Raw genomic sequence first — 24581 nt, 5'->3', positions numbered from 1 at the left:
TCTAGACAGAGATGCCTTTGGAAACCTTCATTGGCCAAAGAAGTGTTTAAGAAATATATATATATAAAGTGGAGAGAATGGAATATGAACATTATACGGAGATATAGCACAAGAATAATTCAATCTCCCATAAAATTTCTGCCATCTTTAAATGTTGCCATTGAAAGTTTTATAGATCGAGTGAAATTTGAACAATCTAAAAGTTGTGGGCCAGTATTGAAAGCTATTGATTTATTAGTAGATACTCATTATGACGTTCTTATTAAGAGGTTAGGACTTAAAGATATTTCCAATCCTTATGATACACGACAGGCAATATATGACAAGTTGTCAAAGTATCAAATACTGAATACTATAGAACAAGAAGTTTTGGCCCGTCGTCATGAATTACAACAACAGAATAAGAATACATTGACAATAAGTAAGAAATATCAACGATTCATAAAGGAATTATATTCCCCTAATAAACCTTCTCGATTTCTATTTGAATCCGAATCAAAAGATTTCGATATTGTCAAGAATGCTCAAAAGTTTACTCATCACCATCAATTACGATTATACCAAAGCTATATGCAACTACCGTCTCCAGCACCATTATATATGACAGCCGAAGATTTAAACACACTAATTGAAAAGTTTGTAATGAATGTCCAAATCCATATGCCCCATCTGGTTTTGCGAGGGGCACTTTCGCAACAAAATCCAGAAATTGGGGCTGGATACCTCGCAAATAAGTTGCGTGATCGACAAGAATATGTATCGATGTGTTCTAAGATCTTACAGGATATCAAATCGGCGGGATTACCATTAACAGAAAATGAACAAATTAGATTTGCCTTGTTGTCATTTTATCGAGATAATAAGCGAGTTTCTGATTTTTATGAAAAATATCGAAATGAAAATGATCCCGAGTATCCAAAGTTCAATTTTGAAATTTATAAAGAATTAGTCAATTCATTACCACGACATCCCAAATCGGGCGATTTTAATAAGCATGCATTTGGGGTATTAATGTTTCATGCGATTAGACATGATCAATGGGAAATTATTCAAGATTTATTGAAAACTAATCCAGGTTCAACCGATATTTTATGTGATGATGACACTCGTCATAAAATTTCCTTACGTACTGGTCTGATGTTATTAGAATATTTTGAAGTCAATATTGATCGACCAGGTAATGTGGAATATTTAGCTAGGGTTTTGGATTATATTACCCAAGGATATAGATTCATAAATCATGCATTGGTGAATCGGGTGATTACAATGTTAATAAATACGGGGAAAATGGAATATGCAGAACGACTACTCAAAGAAGCATATTTCTCACCTAATCAACTTGAACAACAACAACAACAAGAACAGGAAAACCAATATAGTATCGAAAGTCCTGAAGAAAAAGTAGCTAGACAATTAAGTAAAGAAGATAGAAATCTTGATACGGAATGGAATATAATTTATCGAAATTTAAAACTTATAACTCAAGATACTACCGTGTTTTATAATTTGTCAGTCACTTCAAGAACATTCTATAATTTAATCGAACACTATTGTAATCAAAAAGATACTTCATTTTCACGATTAAAACTCATGCTCAAAATCATCACCGATCATGCCAAACTCCCCATTTATACCAATATATATCAACTAATCTACGATGGATTTATCCTCCGTTCAAACGATCCCGATATTTCCGATTGGACAATCCAGGATCTATTAGAATTAACAACTCAATTAATCGGAGAAAGTGAATCCTCAGCTCAGACTATGGAAGATACTCAAAAAACAATTACCCAACTCCTCCATGCTGGCCGAGTGTCCATGCGTGAATTTAATGATGTTTTACGAAGCTCATTACAAGAACAAGAGAAGAACAAACGGAAAGAAAAGACACGAGTACCTATTAGACATCTGATGATGTTGACTATTTTTCAAGCATTTGAGAATACGATTTGGAGATATTTACAAACAACTGGTGATAATAGATATAAAGAGATTTTGAATATGGTGGAAGGACATCAGCATGAATATTTAAGGGCAGTAGATTTTTGGACGGTAGAGGACCGAAGAAACCCGTATGTACGGGAAAGACTGACTGCCACGAGACGGGTTTATTTGCTTGAGTTGGTTCAAATGGTTTCACAGGCTTTAGACGGGGGAAGACGAACTATCCCTGGTTCAGCTGAATGAGAAGAATAGATGTACTTGGAAACACACTTGCATTGTAGATTTTATTAAAAGTACATAATACTTTATAGATTTAAGAGTCATGTATATAGAAAGACAGGCGGGAATGCATATTTATTTATTTATTTATTTGGTTATATCATAGGAGATATCCTAGATGGGGTTGAACACAAAGTATAAACTCCATATCTGTCTCGATCTGGCAAGAGTAATTTTGTTTAAAGCACTAGAGCATATCGATCAGAATCTTAGATCAAAATTGCACGAACGGTGCGAATAATACAAGGCTTTGAGGATATGTAAGTGATTCAAATAAATGTCTCAAATAGTGTTCAATTGATACAACTATTGGAAATATTTCATTTTGATACGATGGACGTGTCGTTTTGAAGAGGCATTGATACACAAGGCTGATTATGTAAATCTCTAAACGAGGTATGCAGAGAACACTATACTTCTATAGAGCTAGCCTTGCGATTATCAAAAAAGAAAAATGACAAGCAATCATTGCAAATGTTTAATAGATTGATTTGAGAGATTTATTAGTTAGAGTTGTAACTATTGTAACATCCTAGTTGTTATTATTCTTATATTTAATTGCTGGCGAGGCTAAACTGAAATTTTTAAAAAAAGTGAAATTCTCCTTTCTCATTATTATGATTGAACAATTGTAGAATTGTAATTTGTAATAATTCCTTTAATTTTAGGGGAAATAAAATTATAAGCAACGCAAACGGATAAATTAAAAAAATTCATACATTGAGTTTCTCTTATAAATAAATAAATTTCTTTGGTGTTGTTGTCAAAAAAATATTTATTATTAACTTTTAAATTTTATATCAAAAGCATTCAAATTGCAATTGAGTTTTTAAATTGTTACAGTATTAAGTAGATATCTACAATGGCTGCTACTCAAAATCCACCTGATGCGGCAAAGTCAACTGATGTATGTATTTCTTGATTGAGTTTCATATCCCCATATTTCCAGAAGACCTTCGCTTAAGAAAAATAATATGCATGGAAGAGAAGGAGTAATTTTAGCAACTTTTACTAACAATTGTCCAATTCTAGCCAAATGAACTTATTAAGGCTCCAGAACAAATAGAAATTGAACAAGTACCATCAACTGATAAAGCAATTGGTCAAGTTCAACCTTCAGAAAAGAAAGTAAATCCAATAATTGAGCCAAGAAAAGATGTATCTGCCCTTTCATCATTTATCGGTCTGAGAGAATCCCTTAAAAAAAATAATACCGCTAAAAGTAATGTTTCATTAGTTAACCTTACACCTAGTGAAGATTTAGATCTTAGTAATATCAAAACTAAACCCCCTTCTAGAAAACCAGTTGATGTCACTTTTAGAGGTTGGAAAGAAGTTGGTAGATATGAAGAAGAAGATAAATTGACCGAAGAAGATGAATTGGTTGATTTATTATCTAAAACCTCTATATTTGATAATTATATCCCACCGGCAGCAATTGGAGATTGGTATCATAATGTTGGATATTTAATTGGAGGTGCATTAATCTCGTGGTTAATTGGATGGTTTGGCTTTTCTGCTGCTCCATTATTCTTTGTCATGGTTGTATTTTCCTTGTTATATCGTGCCTCAGTTAAGAAATATAGAGCATTATTAAGAGAAGAAGCTCAAAGAGAATTCTCAGTCAAAAGAATTGAAAGTGATTATGAAACAATGGATTGGTCTAATTTATTTTTGGAAAAATTTTGGTTTTATTTAGAACCTTCAATTTCTCAAATTGTTTGTGAAAATGTTAATCCAATATTAGCATCATCTCCAGCACCAGCATTTATTCAAAAATTATGGATTGATAGTTTTACATTAGGTACTAAACCACCTCGGGTTGAAAGAGTCAAGACTATGCAAGGTACTCCTGATGATGTCGTAGTTATGGATTGGGAATTTTCTTTCACCCCTAATACTATAACTGATTCTAGTACCAAACAAATTAGAAATAACATTAATCAGAAAGCAACAATCAAGATAACTGTATTTGGAATAACCATCCCAATAGCAGTATGTGATGTTGCATTCCGTGGGTATGCCAGAATTAGAATGAGAATGATGACATCTTTCCCTCATATTGAAACGGTTAATGTATCAATGTTAGAACCTCCACAATTTGATTTCAATTCTAAGATTTTAGGAGATATGCCTTGGTATTGGGAAGTATTATGTATACCTGGATTATACCCGTTTATTAATGAAATGGTTAAGAAATATGTTGGTTCCATGTTATACCATCCACTTTCTTTCCAATTGAACGTTCAACAATTATTATCGGGTTATTCTTTAGATTCGGCTATTGGTGTCTTGGCAATTACTGCAGATTCGGCCAGGGGGTTAAAGGGTTTCAGTACTATTGGAAACACTTTAGATCCATACTTGACATTTGGTTATAAAGATAAAGTATTGGCCAAAACTAAAGTTATTGATGATACTAGTGAACCAGTATGGAAAGAAACGGTATATATTCCAGTTTCATCATTGTCAGAACCTTTGAATATTTCCGTTATTGACTTCAATGATTTTAGAAAAGATAGAACGGTTGGGGTTATTCAATTCGATGTGGAACAATTATTAGATCAACCTAAACAACCAAGCTTGACCTGTCCATTCTTGAGAAATAATAAACCAGTTGGTGAATTGAAATTTGGTGCTGTTTACATGCCAACAATTGAACCTATCAAACAAGCAGATGGATCATTCACTCCACCACCTGATTTAAACACCGGTATTGCCAGAATTGAAATTGTGGAAGCAAGACATTTGAAAGGTGGTGATAAAGGTGCTAGTTCATATGCACAATTGAAAGTCAATGCTGAAACAGTTTTAACCACTAGTACTCAAAAGAATACAAATACACCAGGTTGGGGTTCATCAACTGAACAAATTATCTTTGATCGTGCCAAAACTAGAATCAAAGTCAATATTAAAGACAATAATGATAATTATTTAGGACAAGTTAGTACCAACTTAAACTCTTTAATTGACGCTACCCAAGTTGAACATACATGGTTCCCATTAGCAAAAGGTGGAGAAGTTAGAATTACTGCAACTTGGAAACCAGTGGCTTTGGAAGGTGCAAGTGGATCAGGAGGATATACTCCACCAATTGGAGCTGTTCGTATTTCTGTCAAACATGCGGAAGATTTACGTAATTTAGAAGCGATTGGTAAAGTAGATCCATATGTTCGTTTATTAGTTAATGGATTTGAACGTGCTAGGACAATTGGATTTGATTCGACTTTAAATCCAGTATATAATGAAATTCATTATGTGACTGTTTCATCACCAAATCAGAAATTAACTATTGAAGTTATGGATTATGAACCTAGATCACAAGATAGAACTCTTGGGTCATTTGATGTTACTTTGACTGATATTATTCAAAAGGATGAAACTGGGAAATATATTGAATATATTGATGAGAAGGATAGAACTAATAAATTGATTCATAAGAAGGGTCCAAAGGGGTCAGTTACTTATTCACTTTCATTTTATCCTGCATTACCGGTTATGTCATTACAAGATATTAAGGATGAAGAAGAAGAGAAGAAAAAGGAAGAAGAAGAAAGAAAGAAACAAGAAGCTGGATCAAAGGCAAACAGTAAGGCAGATCTCAATAAGGATGAACAGATTAAGAATGATACTGAAACCCTTAGTAGTAGTATTGTTGATGATGATGAAGAAGAAGGAAGTGAGTCTCAAAAATTGAAATTATCTCTTGAAGAATTAATTGAATATAGAAGTGGTATTTTCATCTATGAAATAATTGATGGTACACTTAGTAAAGATGATGTTTATCTTCAAGCATTTTTTGATAATTACGGATATCCAAATTTCACCAGTTGGGAAATCAAAAAGAAAAAGACCAAGATTGGATTAACTGGAGATGTAGTTATCAAAGAATTAGATTGGTCCAAAGCAAATTTCCGTATTTCCAAAAGAAAGGACGACAATCGCGCTACAAAAGCAGTTGCAGAAACTACAATCCCTACTTTACAACTCTTGAAAAATTGTTATTATAAACCATCACAATTGAAACTCGCCGGTGCAGGTGATGCAAATTTCACCATCCAATGTTCTTGGATCCCATTAATTTATGAATCAGGAATCCCACCCCAAGATTCAATTAATAATGCCGGTATGCTCACCGTAGAAGTTATACGTGCGGAAGGACTCCCTGCTGCCGATAGCAATGGTAAATCCGACCCATTTATGCAAGTCTATCTCAATAATGACAAGGAAGAATTCTTAAAGACCAAAAAAATCAAAAAGACACTTGATCCAGTCTGGAATGAATCAGGTACAACTGAAGTCGCCAATAAATTCGATTCAGTACTTAGATTAGTATGTTATGATTGGGATCTTGCAGAACTGAATGATTTATTAGGAATTGGGGAAGTTGCTTTGAAAGATTATGATACTCGTCAAGGTACTCAAGAGGCTGAAGTTGATTTATTTGGTGAAAATGGTGAAAAATCGGGTAAAGCATATATCAAACTTTCATTCAAACCTGCATTTGTCATGACTGTTAAGCCAAGAGGTACTACCTCTATTGGGTTAAGTGCTGTTGGTAATGTTGGAAGAGGGGTAGGAAAAGGTGTTGGAACAGTTGGAAAGGGTGTAGGGACAGTTGGTAAGGGGGTAGGAACTGGTATTAGAGGACTTAGGAGAGGTCTTGGTTTAGGTGGTGGTTCCGATAAGGATTGATTTTATAGGAATGTTTATTGATTTTATAGGATAGTTTATTGATTTTATAAATTGTATATGTACTTTACTAATTAATTACAAGGCTATCAAATTTTTGACAATATAGATCACGTGACTGAAATTTGAATTTTGTGATTCTAAAATTGTAGCAGTGAAAAAGAGATGAGCATTGAACTGAAAATGAAAAAAAAAAAAATTGCATCCTTAATTTTCAATTGGTTGTAAAAAACTTTATCTGACTAAATAGCAAAGACAACAATCACAGATACACAATGGACATCTCTAAACCAGTTGGTTCAGAAATCAAGTCTGTTGATTTTGGTGTTTTGTCTGATAATGAAATTAAAAGATTGTCAGCTAAACAAATCACCAATCCAACAGTCTTTGATAATTTAGGTCATCCAATAAATTCAGGTCTTTATGATTTAGCATTGGGTGCTTTCTTAAGAAATGTATGTACTACTTGTGGATTAGATGAAAAGTTTTGTCCTGGTCATATGGGTCATATCGAATTACCTGTTCCTGTTTATAATCCGTTATTTTTCAATCAATTGTATATCTTATTAAGATCTTCATGTTTATATTGTCATAAATTCAAATTGAATGAATTGGAAGTTCATAACTATAAATGTAAATTACGTTTGATTCAATATGGTTTATTATTAGAATGTGTTGAGTTGGATAATATGTTAGCTCAAACTGGTGCTAGTTCTACTGATAATGACGATGTGGAAGATGATGATAATGAAGGCACTTCCATTGACAATAAAAGTAGAAAAGAATTAATGGAACGTCGTGAATTATTTGTTAGTACTGCCATTGCTAAAGCTCTTAGTGAAGGAAGAACCAGTGAAAGAGGTGTCATTACTGCTACTGTCGGTGAAGAAAGAAAAGCAACCATTCATGATTTCTACAAAAGATTGTTGAGCAGACCAAAGTGTGATAACTGTGGGATGTATTCTCCATCATTCAGAAAGGATGGTTTCACCAAGATCTTTGAAAACTCTTTGACTGATAAGCAAATTACCAATAATCGTGTCAAAGGTTTACAACGTCCTGATATGATTAAAAACACTAAGGGATCTACTCAAACTTCTGCTACTGAAAATATTCCAAATTTAAAGCATAAAGCTGGTTCAAAGTATGTCTTATCTTCTGAAATTAGAAATATTATGAGAGCTGTTTTTGAAAACGAACAGCCAATCATTCAAAAAGTCTTCCATTCAAGACCTTATCAACGTGAAATTGTTAGAGGAGATATCTTCTTCAGACAAGCATTATTAGTCCCACCAACTAGATTTAGATTACCTTCTAAATTAGGTGATGAAATTCATGAAAATGCTCAAAATGAATTATTATCAAACATTTTAAAGACATCTCTTTTAATCAGGGAATTAAATGATCAAATTTCAGGCATGTACAAAGATAAAATAAGTGGAGAGAACAAAAAGATCGTTTTCAACAGATTAATGAATTCTTTTGTCACCATCCAAAACGATGTCAATGCATTTATTGATTCTACTAAGAATCAAAACGCACCAGCAGGTAAAGCTCCAAACCCAGGTATCAAGCAAGCATTAGAAAAGAAGGAAGGTTTATTCAGAAAACATATGATGGGTAAGAGAGTCAATTATGCTGCTCGTTCGGTCATTTCTCCAGATCCTAATTTGGAAACTAATGAAATTGGTGTTCCACCAGTTTTTGCAAAGAAATTAACATATCCTGAACCAGTTACTCCTCATAATGCAGCTGAATTAAGACAAGCAGTTACCAATGGTCCAGATAAATGGCCAGGTGCAGTTCAAGTTCAAAATGAAGATGGATCATTAGTATCCTTAATCGGGATGAGTTTGGAACAACGTAAAGCTATTGCTAATCAATTATTAACCCCTTCAAATGGTGCTTCAGTTGTCAACAAGAAAGTTTATAGACATATCAAGAACAATGATGTTGTGATTATGAATCGTCAACCTACTTTGCATAAAGCTTCTATGATGGGTCATAAAGTTAGAGTTTTACCAGGTGAAAAGACGTTAAGATTACATTATGCTAATACTGGTGCTTATAATGCCGATTTCGATGGTGATGAAATGAATATGCATTTCCCTCAAAATGAAAATGCAAAGGCTGAAGCTTTGAATTTGGCTAATACTGATAATCAATATTTAACTCCAACTTCAGGATCTCCATTAAGAGGGTTGATTCAAGATCATATTTCCGCTGGTGTTTGGTTAACTAGTAAAGACACTTTCTTCACCAGAGAGATGTATCAACAATTGATTTATGGATGTATTAGACCAGAAGATGGACATACTACCAGAAGTAAAATTATCACTGTTCCTCCAACTATCTTCAAGCCTGAACCATTATGGACCGGTAAGCAAGTCATTACAACTATGTTATTAAATATCAAACCAGACGGTGTTCCAGGTGTTAACTTGATTTCTAAGAATAAGATTAAGAGTGACTATTGGGGTGAAGGATCTACTGAAAACGAAGTCATTTTCAAGAATGGTGAATTATTATGTGGTATTTTGGATAAATCTCAATATGGTGCTTCTCAATACGGTATTGTGCATTCCTTGCATGAAGTCTATGGTGCCACAGTTGCTGGTAAGGCTTTGAGTGTCTTGGGTAGATTATTCACTAATTATATTATGATGACCGCATTCACTTGTGGTATGGATGATTTAAGATTAACTGAAGAAGGTAATGGATGGAGAAAGGAAATCTTGAAACAATCAGTTGATATTGGTAGAGTTGCTGCTACTGAAGTTACAAACTTACCTACTGATACATCTAACCATGACGGTGAATTATTAAGAAGATTAGAAGAAATTTTAAGAGATGATAATAAATTAGGTATTTTGGATGCAATTACTCAATCTAAAGTCAACACAATTACTTCTCAAGTTGTTTCCAGGTGTGTTCCAGATGGTACTATGAAACGTTTCCCTTACAATTCGATGCAAGCGATGGCACTTTCCGGTGCCAAGGGTTCCAATGTTAATGTTTCCCAAATTATGTGTCTTTTAGGTCAACAAGCTTTAGAAGGTAGAAGAGTCCCAGTTATGGTTTCTGGTAAGACATTACCATCTTTCAAGCCATTTGAAACTGATGCCAGGGCCGGTGGTTATATTAAAGGTCGTTTCTATTCTGGTATTAGACCACAAGAATATTATTTCCATTGTATGGCTGGTAGAGAAGGTTTAATTGATACTGCTGTCAAGACTTCCAGATCTGGTTATTTACAACGTTGTTTGACTAAACAATTGGAAGGTGTTCATGTCAGTTATGATAATTCGGTTAGAGATGGAGATGGTACATTAATCCAATTCTTATATGGTGGTGATGCCGTTGATACTACTAAACAATCTCATATGCATCAATTCAAATTCTGTGCTGATAATTATGATGCATTATTGGCTAAATATAACCCAGGTGATTTAACTGATAATTTGGATACTGAAGAAGCACTTTCATATGCTAAGAAGGTTCGTAAATCACTTAAGAAACAAAAGGACTTACCTCATTATGAACAAACAATCAAATATGATCCAGTTATGAATGTATTCAACCCAGCTAAATACTTAGGTTCTGTATCTGAAAAATTCCAAGAGAAATTAGACTCATTCGTTTCTAATAATTCATCAATGTTTGCTAAATCTAAAGAAGAAGCTAAATCTACTGGTAAATTGACTGAAAAGAAATTCAGAGCCTTGATGCAATTGAAATATATGAGATCCTTAATTAATCCAGGTGAATCAGTTGGTATTATTGCCTCTCAATCTATTGGTGAACCATCTACCCAAATGACATTAAACACTTTCCATTTCGCCGGTCACGGTGCTGCAAATGTTACTTTAGGTATTCCACGTATGAGAGAAATTATTATGACTGCTTCAGCTGCCATTAAAACTCCACAAATGACCTTACCTATCTTAGATGACGTTAACGATGAACAAGCAGACGCTTTCTGTAAATCAGTTGCTAGAGTTGTTATGTCTGAATTTATTGATAAAGTTATGGTTACTGAAACTACTTCACAATCTGAAGATGGATCCAGTTCACGTTCCTATGTCATTAACTTGAAATTCTATACCAAAGAAGAATATGAAACTGAATATGATATTGAACAAACTCAATTGGAAAACGTCATCACATCTAAATTATTACATGCTTTAGAATCTCAAATTGTTAAGGAAGTTAAGAAACAAAAGAAGCCAGACCATTTACCAACTGTGGGTAAATCCGCCGGTAAGACTGATATGGAAACTGTGCTGGGTAAGATCACCGAATTAACTGGTGACGAAGATGCTGAAGAAGAAAAGATGCGTGGTAATGTCAAACAAGCTGTTTCTTACGATGGACCAGACGATGAAGAAATTGAAACTATGAAGAAGGCTGAAGAAACCAGTGATGAAGAAATGGAAGATAGTGATAGTGAAGATAAAGAAAGTTCTGATGAATCAGACGATGAAGAGGATGTGGACATGGATGCTGCAGCATCTACCAAGGAGTTATCTAGATCTGCCAAGGATCGTCAAGCTGACGTGATTGCTTCTCATCACATGGTTACTCAATTCAACTTTGATGATGATAATGGTGAATGGTGTGAATTCAGATTGGAATTAAATGGTAATGAAACTCAAAAGTTATTGATGGTTAATATTGTGGAAGATTTGTGTCGTAAAGTGGTTGTTCGTGAAATTCCTCATATTGGGAGATGTGTTCGTCCACAACCTGATTCTAAGGGTAATAGAACCTTAACCACTGAAGGTGTTAACTTCAAGGCTATGTGGGATCAAGATGACTTCATTAATGTCAACAACATCACATCGAATGACGTTGCTGCTGTTTTGAGAACCTATGGGGTTGAGGCTGCTAGAAATACAATCGTGAACGAAATTTATCGCGTTTTCGATACTTATGGTATCAGTGTTTCTTCACGTCATTTAGATTTGATTGCCGATATGATGACTAGAGAAGGTTCATATCTTGCTTTTAATAGACAAGGTATTGATAGTGGTACTTCTGCATTCATGAAGATGTCGTATGAAACTACATGTCAATTCTTAACCAAAGCAGTTTTGGACGGTGATCGTGAAGAATTAGAATCACCTTCTGCTCGTATTGTATTGGGTAAATTATCCAATGTTGGTACTGGTTCTTTTGATGTATTCGCCAAAATGCCAAAAGTATAAATTGTATATTCATATTGATTTTTTTGTTTAACTTGTGTTTTGTATTTAATTTATTTTTAGTTTAATTGCATTTGTATAGATATTGTTTAGGAAATTATAAAAAAAAAGCTTATATATATAAACACTACTGTAAATGACATCCAAAATGTGTAGATGTCTCGTGATCAAATGACAACTATCCTCTCGTCTCTTCTGTCAGGGGGTGAAGGGGTGCATAACAAAAATTTTATGAATGTGTTACTGGGAAAGTTGTAGGGAGGGTCTACTGGAGATCCGAAGTATGAATGTCAAATCCTAATAGGATTGGCTTTGGTATGGAATGACGGCTAGTCGACTAAACGCTATGTTGGGTCTATGGGAATATGGAAAGAATGACGTTGTACTAAACAGTGATGAGATTGGTGACGATTTCCCCTATCAGAATGTTAGTATTGTAAGCACAGAAACATCTCACGTGAACTATCTACAGTTTTTAGAGAATTTTAATAAGCATAAGCATAAGATGCCTGTGTGTCTGCATATTTTTGGTAGTATTGAACAGGTGCTATATCTGACTGGAGATGCTGTACCTCAGGATATGGACAGAAGGCACTCGACTGATGGCTCGATTGAAGAAGAGTTTGGTGAAGTACACGATAGTATTGATGAAAGTGATACACGAAAGCAAATTATCCACATAACGACTTCATTAAAAGAATTGACTATAAGCTCATCACGACCTAATACCAAATGATTGTCTTTTCTTACTAAAAAGAATGTAAATATATAGATATATAAATGTAGAACACCTAAATATTATAAGCAGCAATAATAAATGCCAATACAAATGATATTTTAAAACTTGGTTTTTGTAATACTAATTCTTTAAGATCAACTTTATCTTTACCTACAGTTATTATATAAGTCCAAGGAATATGTATGATGTTTCTTGATTCTAAAAATTCTAACATAAAATAACAAGATAAAGTGAAAAACATAAATACTGATGATAATTTCCCAATTATAATTCCTAAAAATAATCCTGTTACTGAACCAATTGTTAATTCTTCATAATTCAATTTACCACCAAATCTAGACTTCCTATAGCCTGGGGCAGGTTGTAGATCACTAATATCTATTCTATTGTCTTTTAATATGGAATCATTGTAGATTCTATTGCTAGGGGAAAGAGACAAAGATGATAATAACAAAAATGAACCAGTACTAGCAAATAATAATTTCAAAGATGAACTTGATCTAGTTGATCTCAACCCAGCTGATTTAGATATAAAATTAGGTTTCAAAGTCTTTGGAATTGACTTCATAAACAGTTGTTTTGTAATGGTTGAAAATTGCGCGGTTGCGGGGGGTCTTGTCAATATGGCTGCAGCACGTTTCAACCCAAGCTGGGTTAATGATGGTAAATTAAACATCTCAATGATAATGTGACAATTGGTTTATCCTTGATTTTGAGAACCTTTTCAATCAATGGATTCTTGATAATTCGTTTCAGATGTCATACTAATGGTTGTCACAGCAAGATTAACAAGACAGGCAACGGAATTTAGACGAATGCCAGAATAACCTGTAGACCAGTTTCCTTAAACTGTAAGATTATTCTTTTGCAGTTTATACCGAATTTTACATGTTTGACTTTAGTTTGAAGAAAGCAGAGAGTCGTGCACATGATTCCAATCTTGGCTCTGTACAGGACGCCTTTAAGAGAAAGTCGTGTGCGAATATCATACTCTGAAAGCTAATACGTTGCCAAGTAGATAGTTGGTAAAATCGTATTCTGATTTGACTCAAGGTTGAGACCAAAGTGTAGAGAAAATGTTTCCAAGGCGTGGAGGTTTCATTTCTCGGGTTCTAATAAATGCATATCTTTGATATTGCTCAGAGAAAGGCTCATTCTAGTCCTTCTCTTTAATCTAAAATGTGAGTCTTCCATATTGTCCTTAAGACTGTGGGGAACCTCTTGTTGTGTCCCTCATTTGACAGGAATTTTCCCACTCCCTTGTTATTTCGCAAAATATTTGCAACAATTCTATTAGAAGTTGCCAGAATTATCCATAATGGAAGCCAGCTTTCGCTTTATTCAGAATAGAGATCCAACGATATCCGTCCAATAACATCAACGGATCAAAGCAATCAATAGTTTAAAAAATATTCAAATGCTTCCGCTTTCTGATAGTTGGCGGTTTTGGATTACGGATGAAGAATAATGGTTATAATGGGGAGCGACATTTTCCCTTTTGGTGAAATCCGTGGAAGAGACATTTCTTGGGGTAAATTAACAAGGAGACATTTTAGTAAAGCCTAAAAATGATGGCTGGACCAACGCGCCAAATCAGGATAAATTAATCGGGGATTACGTAATCACCATTCTTTCACAAAAATTTAAGAAATGCGAGAAAGCTAAAAAGGACATTAAGAAAAAGAAATTCCAGAGACCAATTGGGAATTTTACAGGTTAGAGTATTTACATGTTAGCTTAAATGCCTTATTATTTTTATTTCATTTCTTCCCGATTCTTCTTATTAAATAATTTCTCTATATACAGCTTTCTCTTACTCTATTAAAATCTTCTCTTAGTCTTGTCTTCTTCTGCCCTTTGTTAAAATTTATTTAAATCTGCAATGGATCCCCAAGTTTAATTTTTTTTATAAATTATATTTTTATTCTCCATCTTTACTTTTCATTTATCATTTGTTTTAAGTTTTATGTTTTGCTGATCTTTAGATCTTTACATATACTCAATTGATAAACCATATAGATAACACTATACACACCTATCAAAAAGAATACCATTCGTTTTAATACAACTTATACAGTAGAACGGAAGGCATTTTACGAGTTACTATATTATATAGAACCTTTCTAAATTTTTTATTTATATATCCATATATATACAAGCATATAGCAGATACTACTAAGCTAGTCTACCGCTGGTACAACCACGACTACTATCCAAATTAAAACATCCTTTCAAATATTAAAAAAGAAGTCCAATATTCCAATTTTGTATTAAAAATTGCAAAAAAAAAAGAAGTCTGTCTTAAAAGTCTACCAAAAGAAAGTGCTGCAAAAAAAAAAATATTCATTAGTTACCAAATCCACCATACCATGAATTACAACAACAACTCAATCTTTTTCAATCCAGATACTCCACAAGAAATATGTCCTTCTATCTGGTTAGGACCTTATAACTCATTATTAGATCATGAATATATGTTAAGAAACAATATTAAGATTATTATCAATTGTGGATCTACATTAAAATTCCTTGATTTAATTGAAAATAGCAGAGATGTACAAATATCATCAGATGTAATTTTATTAAGTCTTGATCCTGCTTTTGATTGTCAACATGAATTGGTTTATAAATTCAATCGGAAATTCAATCGAATTTTACAAAATTATTTGGATTCATTTTATAAGAATAATCCAAAGGCATCAAATTCAATGTATCAATTACCTCATCTGTCAATTGATTTAACAACACCAATTATATCTGGAAGTAATTTAAAATTACAATTTTTTAATTTGGTTCGATTAATGTCTTTATTTAAAGTTATTAATTTAGATTTACAAATATTGGTTGTATCTGAAGATGGTAATAAGAATTTATCTACCGGATTGATAATTGCTTATTTAATGGATTGTTACAGATATAATTTACCTAATTCATTTAGATTGATTCAAAGTAGAAGACCAAGTATTCATGAATTAAACAATAATTATTATGAAGATTTATTAATTATTGAAAATTTAAAGAAATTTTATATTGAGAATTGTGAAATTAAACAACAGAGTAATCCAATCCTAACTAACAACTATAAATTAAAAAGATCAAATGATTCCGCTGATACTCCTGATGAAGATGAAATGATTGATGAAATTCTCGTTGGTGGTGGCGATAGAAAAAGACGATTTGTTCATTGAAAAAGTTTTGCAACCAAAACACGCACCACCTTCGTGCCCTACGATCTCATTCAAACCACACCTTATTTGCTGTAAATTACTATTATTATTATTCCTTTCCAAGGAATCCTTTTTGCTTTTAACATAAAAAGTCAAAAACTGTTGTATCATTATTCTTATTTTTTGTACTTTTATATCGCCTATTTATTGTCCTATGTAACTTTTTAAAATATACGAACTTGTATATAAGTATTTCTGTTTCTCTAGTCTTTACTAAGTAGTAACTGCTACACTATATGCTGTCTACAAGCAAAAAATGTAGGATTATTCCAACTTACCCATTATCTATGTACACATCTATGGAATCATATCTACCAATTCCAGTCTGTCGAAATAGAAACTTACTCGGGAACAGATAACCCAACTCTGTTAGCGGTCTTTCTAACATTATCTTCTTGACTCATTGTCAAACCAGGATTATATCTTTCCAATAATTCAATATATACCCTTTGACTATTTAAAAAGGTAACAATATTATTCAAATTATTTATTTGATAAGGGGTTGGAGTAGCTTTAGGTTCTTTAATTAATTCCAGTAATATATGTCCATCTTTCAAACTCTTAGATTCAGCAACAATACCATTTTCTAAATCTTTTAATTTTTGATTAATTTCAGTTATATCTTTACCTTGCTTTGCTAGGGTTATTTTCTTATAAGTTAATAAAGCTTTTGATTTTTCTAAATCTCGTTCAGCATGGAATTTCGCAGATTTATTTTGAATTAAGAGGAGCTCTTGACGTAAACTCTTATATATTTGTTTGAAAGGAGGGAAGTTCTTTGTGACAATAGACATTTTAATAAGTTGGAGACTCAGAAACCACAGTAAATTGGATGGAACTCCTTAAGAGCTACCATTAACCTGATTTGTAGTTGAAAAAAAAAATTAGCAAGAGATTGAACATCGCACGACTATTTTGAAATCCCTTCTGTTGCAAGATTTTAGTTAGGACGTTTTTACACTGTCCAATATCATCTAGACATCCGGTCAACATCACGACTCATCACTGAGCTGTTTAATATATCATTTTGCTGGCTGATCGGAGAGAGCTTTTAAAGACTATGTGACAAGGTAGTAATCATATTGCGGTTCATCCCGAAAGTCTGATGATCCCAGAAGTTATTATTGTAACCTAACGATCGTATCTCAAGTATTGATTTTATCGTAAGTGAATACTGTCAACCAGGCTAGCAGTTGATCGTATGAACTGTCCATTATGAACATAGTTCAGGTCAGCGATTTTTTATAATACCTAGCCTCATCAACATCCTTCCGTCAGAAAAACATTCTCGGAAAAACTGGCGGCCATCTTTCAAATAAGCTCAATCACCCAGCTGGGTATTGGGATTCAGATGTCTGTACTTACAATATCAGATACCCACAATCATATAAAGACACGCAGCCATTACGTGGAATTACCAGGCACTTCTATATACTCGCTTTTGGCTGGGCCCGATAGTTTAGAATCCGTGCCATGTCCGGCTGAACCAATTCCAATTCATGACGAGATCCGGTTCTGCCTGACATATTTCTAAAGGCAGACACGTCAATCCTCTCTAGATGAGATCAGCCAACATCAATACCCACATTCTCTACAGTATCCTCTCAACGGTGGAAACTATGTGTTGAAACATTTTCATTTGTCCATAAATGCTACCTGTCAATTCTCCGAATTCCGAATCCGACACACATACTAGAAAATTTCCTGCACAAAAACATTTTTTTTGCAGCCCTGGATTAACCGGACTTTTTAATTGTGCCGACTGACCAATTAAATTCAAGCAGAAGGCAGCGATCTCATCTCTATTTCTTTCGGAACCGAAGGTCAAAAGTGACACTAAATCTAAAAAAACCACTTTGGTATTGTTCTTACGGAGAGGTAAAAATGTTCTCTTTGTTACAAAGTGCCGATTTTTTTACTATTGACAGTTCAACCAAGGTGGTTTCTAGTAGAGGAGGGGAAGGATTGGAGAAAGACGTTGGTTACTTGGCCACTTGGCCTTGCGTATAATGTAGATCATACTTTAGTAGACGGGGGATGTCACTGGACTTGCAATGCGTTAGTGTAGATAACATCAGTTAACACATTCAACGTATTGGATGTGTTTGTTTTTTTGAAATTGAAAGATGTGTGGTGCCTTATGTGTCTTTAAAAATCTCTCTATCATCATCTTTAATTCATTTCATTGAAAATATTTTTTTTCCTAGTACTCTGTAGGTCTTTTCAATTGGATCCCATCATTTCAATTTTTTTTCCAAAAGTTCATTTCTTTCAACCCTTTTTTTCATTCTTCTACATCTTTAACTAAGAATTCACCATCCACATAATGCTTAGATCTATCATTGCTCAAAAGGTATGTGTTCACCATCCCACCAACTACCCTGTACTATCAATTTTCTATTTGAACTGACATTGCTTCCCCTCGTTGGGGCTCAATACCAACTCCGAACGGGATTGAAATAATGCAACCGTTCAACGAGCAACGTCAAAAATATAAACATTGAGAGTACAAAAGAGGTCAACAACTGTTTTTACTAACTCCTTTTCTATTATAGACCGCTGTTCGTTCATTAGCCACTTTTGCATCCCCAGAATCCGTCTTACCAAAGAAATACGGTGGTAGATTTACCGTTACTTTAATTCCAGGTGATGGTGCCGGTAAAGAAATCACCGATTCTGTCAAGACCATCTTCAAGGCCCAAAATGTTCCTATTGACTGGGAAGTTGTTGAAGTCAGTGGGGTTGAACCACAAGAAGGTCGTGTTGATGAAGCTGTTGAATCATTAAAGAGAAACAAAGTTGGGTTGAAGGGTATTTTATATACTCCAAGTGAAGGTTCTCATAAATCTTTAAATGTTGCTTTAAGAAAACAATTAGATATTTATGCTTCATTAGTTTTAATCAAGAATATTCCTGGTGTTAAATCCAGATTAGATGGTATTGATTTTGCTTTAGTTAGAGAAAACACTGAAGGGGAATATTCTGGTTTAGAACATCAATCTTATCCAGGTGTTGTTGAATCTTTAAAGATTATGACTAGATTTAAATCAGAAAGAATTGCCAAATTTGCATTTGATTTCGCCAAAAAGAATAATAGAAAATTAGTTACTGCTATCCATAAGGCCAACATTATGAAATTAGGTGATGGTTTATTCAGAGAAACCGTTAAAGATGTCGGTCAAGATTATTCCGGCATTGAAGTCAATGATTTAATTGTTGACAATGCTTCTATGCAAGCTGTTGCCAGACCACAACAATTTGATGTTTTAGTTACACCAAACTTATATGGTTCTATTTTATCCAACATTGGTGCTGCTTTAATTGGTGGTCCAGGTTTAGTTCCAGGTGCCAATTTTGGTAGAGAATATGCTGTTTTCGAACCAGGTTGTCGTCATGTTGGTTTAGATATTCAAGGTAAGAATTCTGCCAACCCAACTGCCATGATTTTATCTGCATGTATGATGTTGAGACATTTAGGTTTAAATGAACCAGCTGATAAGATTTCTCAAGCTACTTATGATGTTATTGCTGATGGTAAAGTTAGAACTAAGGATATTGGTGGTTCTTCTTCTACTACTGAATTCACTGATGCTATTATTTCTAAATTAGCTTAAGCTTGAGCTTATCCCCATTTTATTTATAAACACTTTATAAACATTCTTATTTAAAATAACAACATTCATTTTTTAGTGTGTCTTTTATTGTATTTGTTTAAATATATATTGGAACGTTTTGTCATGATTCGGAAAAAGAGTGTCTTTCTAAAATTTGTAATGCTTCTATAGCAGATGGGTTTCTTGCTAGAGACTGAAACGAAAAGGAAGAAATAAATATGAATAGATACAGTAACTCAGAGCTTGCAGTATTGGAAGGTTGATAATCCAGAGACGATGAGGCAAAACTCAAAATTTGCAGCTAAATTCAGTTGCATATTTTGTCACCTTGAAGCTTTATTTAGCATCGTTCCGGTCTTTCCAATGAGAGAGCTACCGTATAAATTACAAATCAGCTACAGTTACAGGACTAGTCCTTGAGGAATGTCTTATCTACATAAACTTCCAAGTACATTTAAACTATGTAATCTGGCATTTAGACTCATAAGTTGTCATATCATACAAGAAGTCAAAGATTGTAAACCTGCATATTACTCCGGGGTACAATTAGCTCATTATGACTCAGTCATAATTTTATATGTGTGTGAAATTTTTTTTCTGCTGCTCAAACAATACTCAACGGGCCACTGTGAAACAGTTGAACAATGTCGCAGTCATTCAGGGAAGTTCCATCGATTGGTTTTTTCTTCCAATGAGATTTTTCAATTCTTTCTTTCTTTCTCTTTCTTTTTCTCTTCTTTTGGAGTTTTTGGTTTTAACGAGTTCGATTCGTTCATTCTTTTAATAGAATTAATATTAAACAAAACAATCAAACAAACAAATGTGTGACGTAGTATTAGGTGCCCAATGGGGTGATGAAGGTAAAGGTAAATTAGTTGATTTATTATGTGATGATATTGATGTTTGTGCAAGATGTCAAGGTGGTAATAATGCCGGACATACTATTGTTGTAGGTAAAACCAAATATGATTTCCATATGTTACCATCAGGATTAGTTAATCCAAATTGTAAGAATTTAGTTGGTTCAGGAGTTGTTGTTCATGTTCCATCATTTTTCCAAGAATTGGAAAATTTAGAATCAAAAGGATTAAATTGTCGTGATCGATTATTTATTTCAAGTCGTGCTCATTTAGTATTTGATTTCCATCAACGTACTGATAAATTAAAAGAAGCTGAATTATCCGCCAATAAGAAATCTATTGGTACTACTGGTAAAGGTATTGGACCAACTTATTCCACCAAAGCTTCTAGATCTGGTTTAAGAGTTCATCATTTAGTTAATCCTGATCCTGAAGCATGGGAAGAATTTAAAACTAAATATATGAGATTAATTGTTTCAAGAAAAAAAAGATATGGTGAATTTGATTATGATTTAGATGAAGAATTAGCAAGATATGCTAAATATCGTGAACAATTAAGACCATTTGTTGTTGATTCGGTTGTTTTTATGCATGATGCTATTAAACAAAAGAAGAAGATTTTAGTTGAAGGTGCTAATGCTTTAATGTTGGATATTGATTTTGGTACTTATCCATATGTTACTTCATCATCAACTGGTATTGGTGGGGTTTTAACTGGGTTAGGTATTCCACCAAACCATATTAATAATGTTTATGGTGTTGTTAAAGCTTATACTACTAGAGTTGGTGAAGGTCCATTCCCAACTGAACAATTGAATGAAGTTGGTGAAACTTTACAAGATGTTGGAGCTGAATATGGGGTTACAACTGGTAGAAAGAGAAGATGTGGTTGGTTAGATTTAGTTGTTTTGAAATATTCTGCTATGATTAATGGATATACTTCATTAAATATTACTAAATTGGATGTTTTAGATCAATTTAAAGAAATTGAAGTTGGTATTGCTTATAAATTAGATGGTATTGAAACTCCAAGTTTCCCAGAAGATTTACATGATTTAGCTAGAGTTGAAGTTGTTTATAAGAAATTCCCAGGATGGGAAACTGATATTACTAATATTAAAAGATATGAAGATTTGCCAATTAATGCAAAGAATTATCTTAAATTTATTGAAGAATATTTAGAAATTCCAATTCAATGGGTTGGTACTGGTCCAGCAAGAGAATCAATGTTAGAAAAGGCTATTTAAGAGTCTAGACTTTGAGTTTTTAGTTGTTGTTGGTTGGTTGGTCGTGTAGTAGTAGTTTTATTTTAGTTTATAGTTATAAAAATCCTTATAAATATTGAAGTTTTATTGATATAGTAAGTATTAAGAGTCATAGAAGAATTAAGATGGTATGAATATTATGGTTATTAGTTTAAAAATGAATGACTGGTCAAATGATTCTCGTTTAATTTCATTAGGGCTTAGTTCTAATTAGTTTGGCATACCATGTCTGTGTTTACTGCTCGAGGTCTGTAGGAACGATGAGGTATGTATATACGTCAGCCATAATAAAAAAAGAAAGCTCATGTGTGGCCCCCCCTTATACTATTCAATTTTCTAACTAAAAGAATTAAATTACCATTGTAATTGGTAGTAAACTAAAGATAAGAAAATTGTCACACCCGTATAGATTTATACACAGCAAAAAAAAATGAGGCTAACGTAAATCTCTACGTGTGGATGTATTAATTGTTGTTTATGTGTCATATTTTATTTGAACATTGATTCTTTGTTTTCCCCCTTTTTCTTACTGATTAATAAACTTAATAGACTCTCCACAATTTCTAAATTTTTTTTATTCTTTTTTACATTCCTTCTTCTTCTTTCTTCTTTACTTTACTTTAATACTATATGCTATAAAAATCTATTTACTATTACCAGCTAACTAACCACTTACATCCAAAAAGGACAAGAAAGAAAAGAGAGACAAAAGAGTGGAAGGATATACATACCATATCTTATCCCTATTACTAATTGAATTTGTATTTATTGTCTCTTTTTACATGTCCCCTTTTTATAAACTTATACATAACTTCCATTCACATCAAGATAATTTTGCTACTCCTAATAGTATTTACAGCTACTGTTAACATTCATAATCCTATAGACTATTCATTTTAGCTTTTTTAATTTGATTTTTTTTTGCATTTTTTATACCACGGAGAGAGATAGATATAACTTTAGCTGCAAATGGATTTACTATTATCAACTCAAGAAACTGGAAGTATAAGATGTATGTATAACAAACCGAGTAAACTACCTATCATATGTGAACTTACAAGACTAACTAATCTTTACATATAGTTGTTAAATTATCTAAATCTCATAATAATGATGATACATTGGATATCAAAATTAAACATGAAATTTGTATTGGTGGCAAAGATAATTATATTCAAAGAATTTCTAATTTTAAATTCCAACATAAATTACATTTACTTATAGTTAGAAAGAATGGTTTAATTCAATTATATAAAAAACAAGAATCAAAGCATCAAGGTACTTTTTATCAATTATCAAAAGAATGGAAGAATTCAATTTTAAATCAACAAGATTCAATCATTTCACTTGGATTTTTAAATAATCAATATCTTTATAGTTGTTCAAGAGATGGGAAATTAGTTATTCGAGATTTAATTAATGATGATGCCGATGAAGGTTATAAAGTATATCTTATTCAAAGTCCAGTAAGCAATATTGATATTAATATGAATAATACAAATGGAATTACAATTGTAAGTTGTGGCAAAAATAATGAAGTTAAATTATATGAAATAGAAAACTTAGTTGGATATTCACCACCACCCAGTAATACATCATCATCATCTTCGCCAAGATTTTCAAGTCTACATGATGATTCTACTGCTGAATTAACATTTGGTACCATTATGAGAAATAGACCATTAAGAAGATCTTATGCTAATTTAAATCTAAGATTTGATTATTCAACTCAACCTAATTCTGATAGACATGTAATGACTTTATCACCATTTTGGAGTTCATCTACTCATTTTCTGGATTTCATATATAATGCTCAATCGTTAGAAAAGATTTCCAATTGGTATATTTCAATTGTTATAGTTGGAGGTGGATATATTGTATGTGGAAGTCAATTTGGTAAATTATCATTATATAATGCAGTTGAAGATTGTTATGCTATAAAGACTATTACATTATCACAGTTTCCAATTCTTAATTTAAAAGAATTAGATAATGATCATATTTTATATAGTGATTCCATGTGTAAGATTGGTATTGTTAAATTATCAACTATGCAAGTTATAAATCATTATGATAATTTAAGAATTGGTCCTATAAATCATTTTCAATTTATTTTACCTGGGAATTTAACCAAGAAGAGGAAAATAAGTGGTGATAGATTAAGATTTGATCCAATTTATACAATGAGTACTACAATTGATAAACGATTTGTTATTTATAAATTATATGATGATAATAGGTTTGAATTATTATTGGATGTTAAATTATTTGATTCTTTAGTGCCTTGTATAAGTCTACTAAAAAAGAATTGCAAAACCGATTATGAAATTTTTCAATCATTATTTGGAGGACAAGAGGAAGAAGAAGAACATGAAGGTTTCCATAACATGGAAAGATTATTCACAAAGAAACGGAAATTATCCCAAGATTCACCTATTCCATTACCTTCTCCACCTCATTCACAACATAGTTCTTCCGATGATACCAAAAAGCTTAAAAGTGGTGAGGAACTATATGCTCATTTCCAACATATGACAAATCTTCCCTTTTCTCCTTTCTCGACCGTTGACCCAACAGTTACCACCGCCACCCCACCACCTATTGCTATTCATGATAGACCGGCCGAATATGATGATTCACAAGATGTTGTTCATGACCTTGATGATTACGAATGTGACGATGATGATAAAGAAACCTTTAAGTAATCTATTATAAGCTTATAATGCTATGTATATATCTGTTTATAGTAGTGAA

The 24581-nt window shown here is 32.9% G+C and overlaps 9 protein-coding genes across 9 annotated transcripts; 7 read left to right on the top strand and 2 right to left on the bottom strand. All coding sequences in view use genetic code 12, as the record gives it.

Annotated features, from left to right (window-relative positions):
• Nucleotides 1–84: 84 nt before the first annotated feature.
• Nucleotides 85–2190, top strand: J8A68_000356 (uncharacterized protein; the record flags this gene model as incomplete). The annotated part of the gene is made up of 1 exon (XM_049407455.1): nt 85–2190. One exon carries the CDS (start codon nt 85–87, stop codon nt 2188–2190), a length of 2106 nt encoding a protein of 701 aa, XP_049266332.1.
• Nucleotides 2191–3088: 898 nt separating this feature from the next.
• Nucleotides 3089–6921, top strand: J8A68_000355 (tricalbin; the record flags this gene model as incomplete). The annotated part of the gene is made up of 2 exons (XM_049407444.1): nt 3089–3133; nt 3259–6921. 2 exons carry the CDS (start codon nt 3089–3091, stop codon nt 6919–6921), a joined length of 3708 nt encoding a protein of 1235 aa, XP_049266331.1.
• A 272-nt stretch (nt 6922–7193) lies between these two features.
• Nucleotides 7194–12858, top strand: RPA190 (DNA-directed RNA polymerase I core subunit; the record flags this gene model as incomplete). The annotated part of the gene is made up of 2 exons (XM_049407433.1): nt 7194–12098; nt 12427–12858. The coding sequence occupies 2 exons, from the start codon at nt 7194–7196 to the stop codon at nt 12856–12858; spliced, it is 5337 nt and encodes a 1778-aa protein (XP_049266330.1).
• Nucleotides 12859–12913: 55 nt separating this feature from the next.
• J8A68_000353 (uncharacterized protein) lies at nt 12914–13537 on the bottom strand (the record flags this gene model as incomplete). Its single annotated transcript, XM_049407423.1, has 1 exon — nt 12914–13537. One exon carries the CDS (start codon nt 13535–13537, stop codon nt 12914–12916), a length of 624 nt encoding a protein of 207 aa, XP_049266329.1.
• Nucleotides 13538–15230: 1693 nt separating this feature from the next.
• Nucleotides 15231–16049, top strand: J8A68_000352 (uncharacterized protein; the record flags this gene model as incomplete). The annotated part of the gene is made up of 1 exon (XM_049407412.1): nt 15231–16049. One exon carries the CDS (start codon nt 15231–15233, stop codon nt 16047–16049), a length of 819 nt encoding a protein of 272 aa, XP_049266328.1.
• Nucleotides 16050–16429: 380 nt separating this feature from the next.
• On the bottom strand, nt 16430–16882 carry J8A68_000351 (uncharacterized protein; the record flags this gene model as incomplete). Its single annotated transcript, XM_049407401.1, has 1 exon — nt 16430–16882. The coding sequence occupies one exon, from the start codon at nt 16880–16882 to the stop codon at nt 16430–16432; it is 453 nt and encodes a 150-aa protein (XP_049266327.1).
• Nucleotides 16883–18414: 1532 nt separating this feature from the next.
• Nucleotides 18415–19702, top strand: IDH1 (isocitrate dehydrogenase (NAD(+)); the record flags this gene model as incomplete). The annotated part of the gene is made up of 2 exons (XM_049407390.1): nt 18415–18441; nt 18644–19702. 2 exons carry the CDS (start codon nt 18415–18417, stop codon nt 19700–19702), a joined length of 1086 nt encoding a protein of 361 aa, XP_049266326.1.
• An 820-nt stretch (nt 19703–20522) lies between these two features.
• ADE12 (adenylosuccinate synthase) lies at nt 20523–21809 on the top strand (the record flags this gene model as incomplete). The annotated part of the gene is made up of 1 exon (XM_049407379.1): nt 20523–21809. One exon carries the CDS (start codon nt 20523–20525, stop codon nt 21807–21809), a length of 1287 nt encoding a protein of 428 aa, XP_049266325.1.
• A 987-nt stretch (nt 21810–22796) lies between these two features.
• Nucleotides 22797–24532, top strand: J8A68_000348 (uncharacterized protein; the record flags this gene model as incomplete). The annotated part of the gene is made up of 2 exons (XM_049407368.1): nt 22797–22839; nt 22911–24532. The coding sequence occupies 2 exons, from the start codon at nt 22797–22799 to the stop codon at nt 24530–24532; spliced, it is 1665 nt and encodes a 554-aa protein (XP_049266324.1).
• Nucleotides 24533–24581: the final 49 nt, after the last annotated feature.

The sequence above is a fragment of the Hemisphaericaspora subhashii genome, assembly GCF_019202705.1.
Source record: "Hemisphaericaspora subhashii strain CBS 10753 chromosome Unknown scaffold9, whole genome shotgun sequence".
Taxonomy (NCBI): domain Eukaryota; kingdom Fungi; phylum Ascomycota; class Pichiomycetes; order Serinales; family Debaryomycetaceae; genus Hemisphaericaspora; species Hemisphaericaspora subhashii.
Note: the sequence above shows the minus strand (reverse complement) of the source record. Positions and strands in the feature narration are given on the sequence as shown.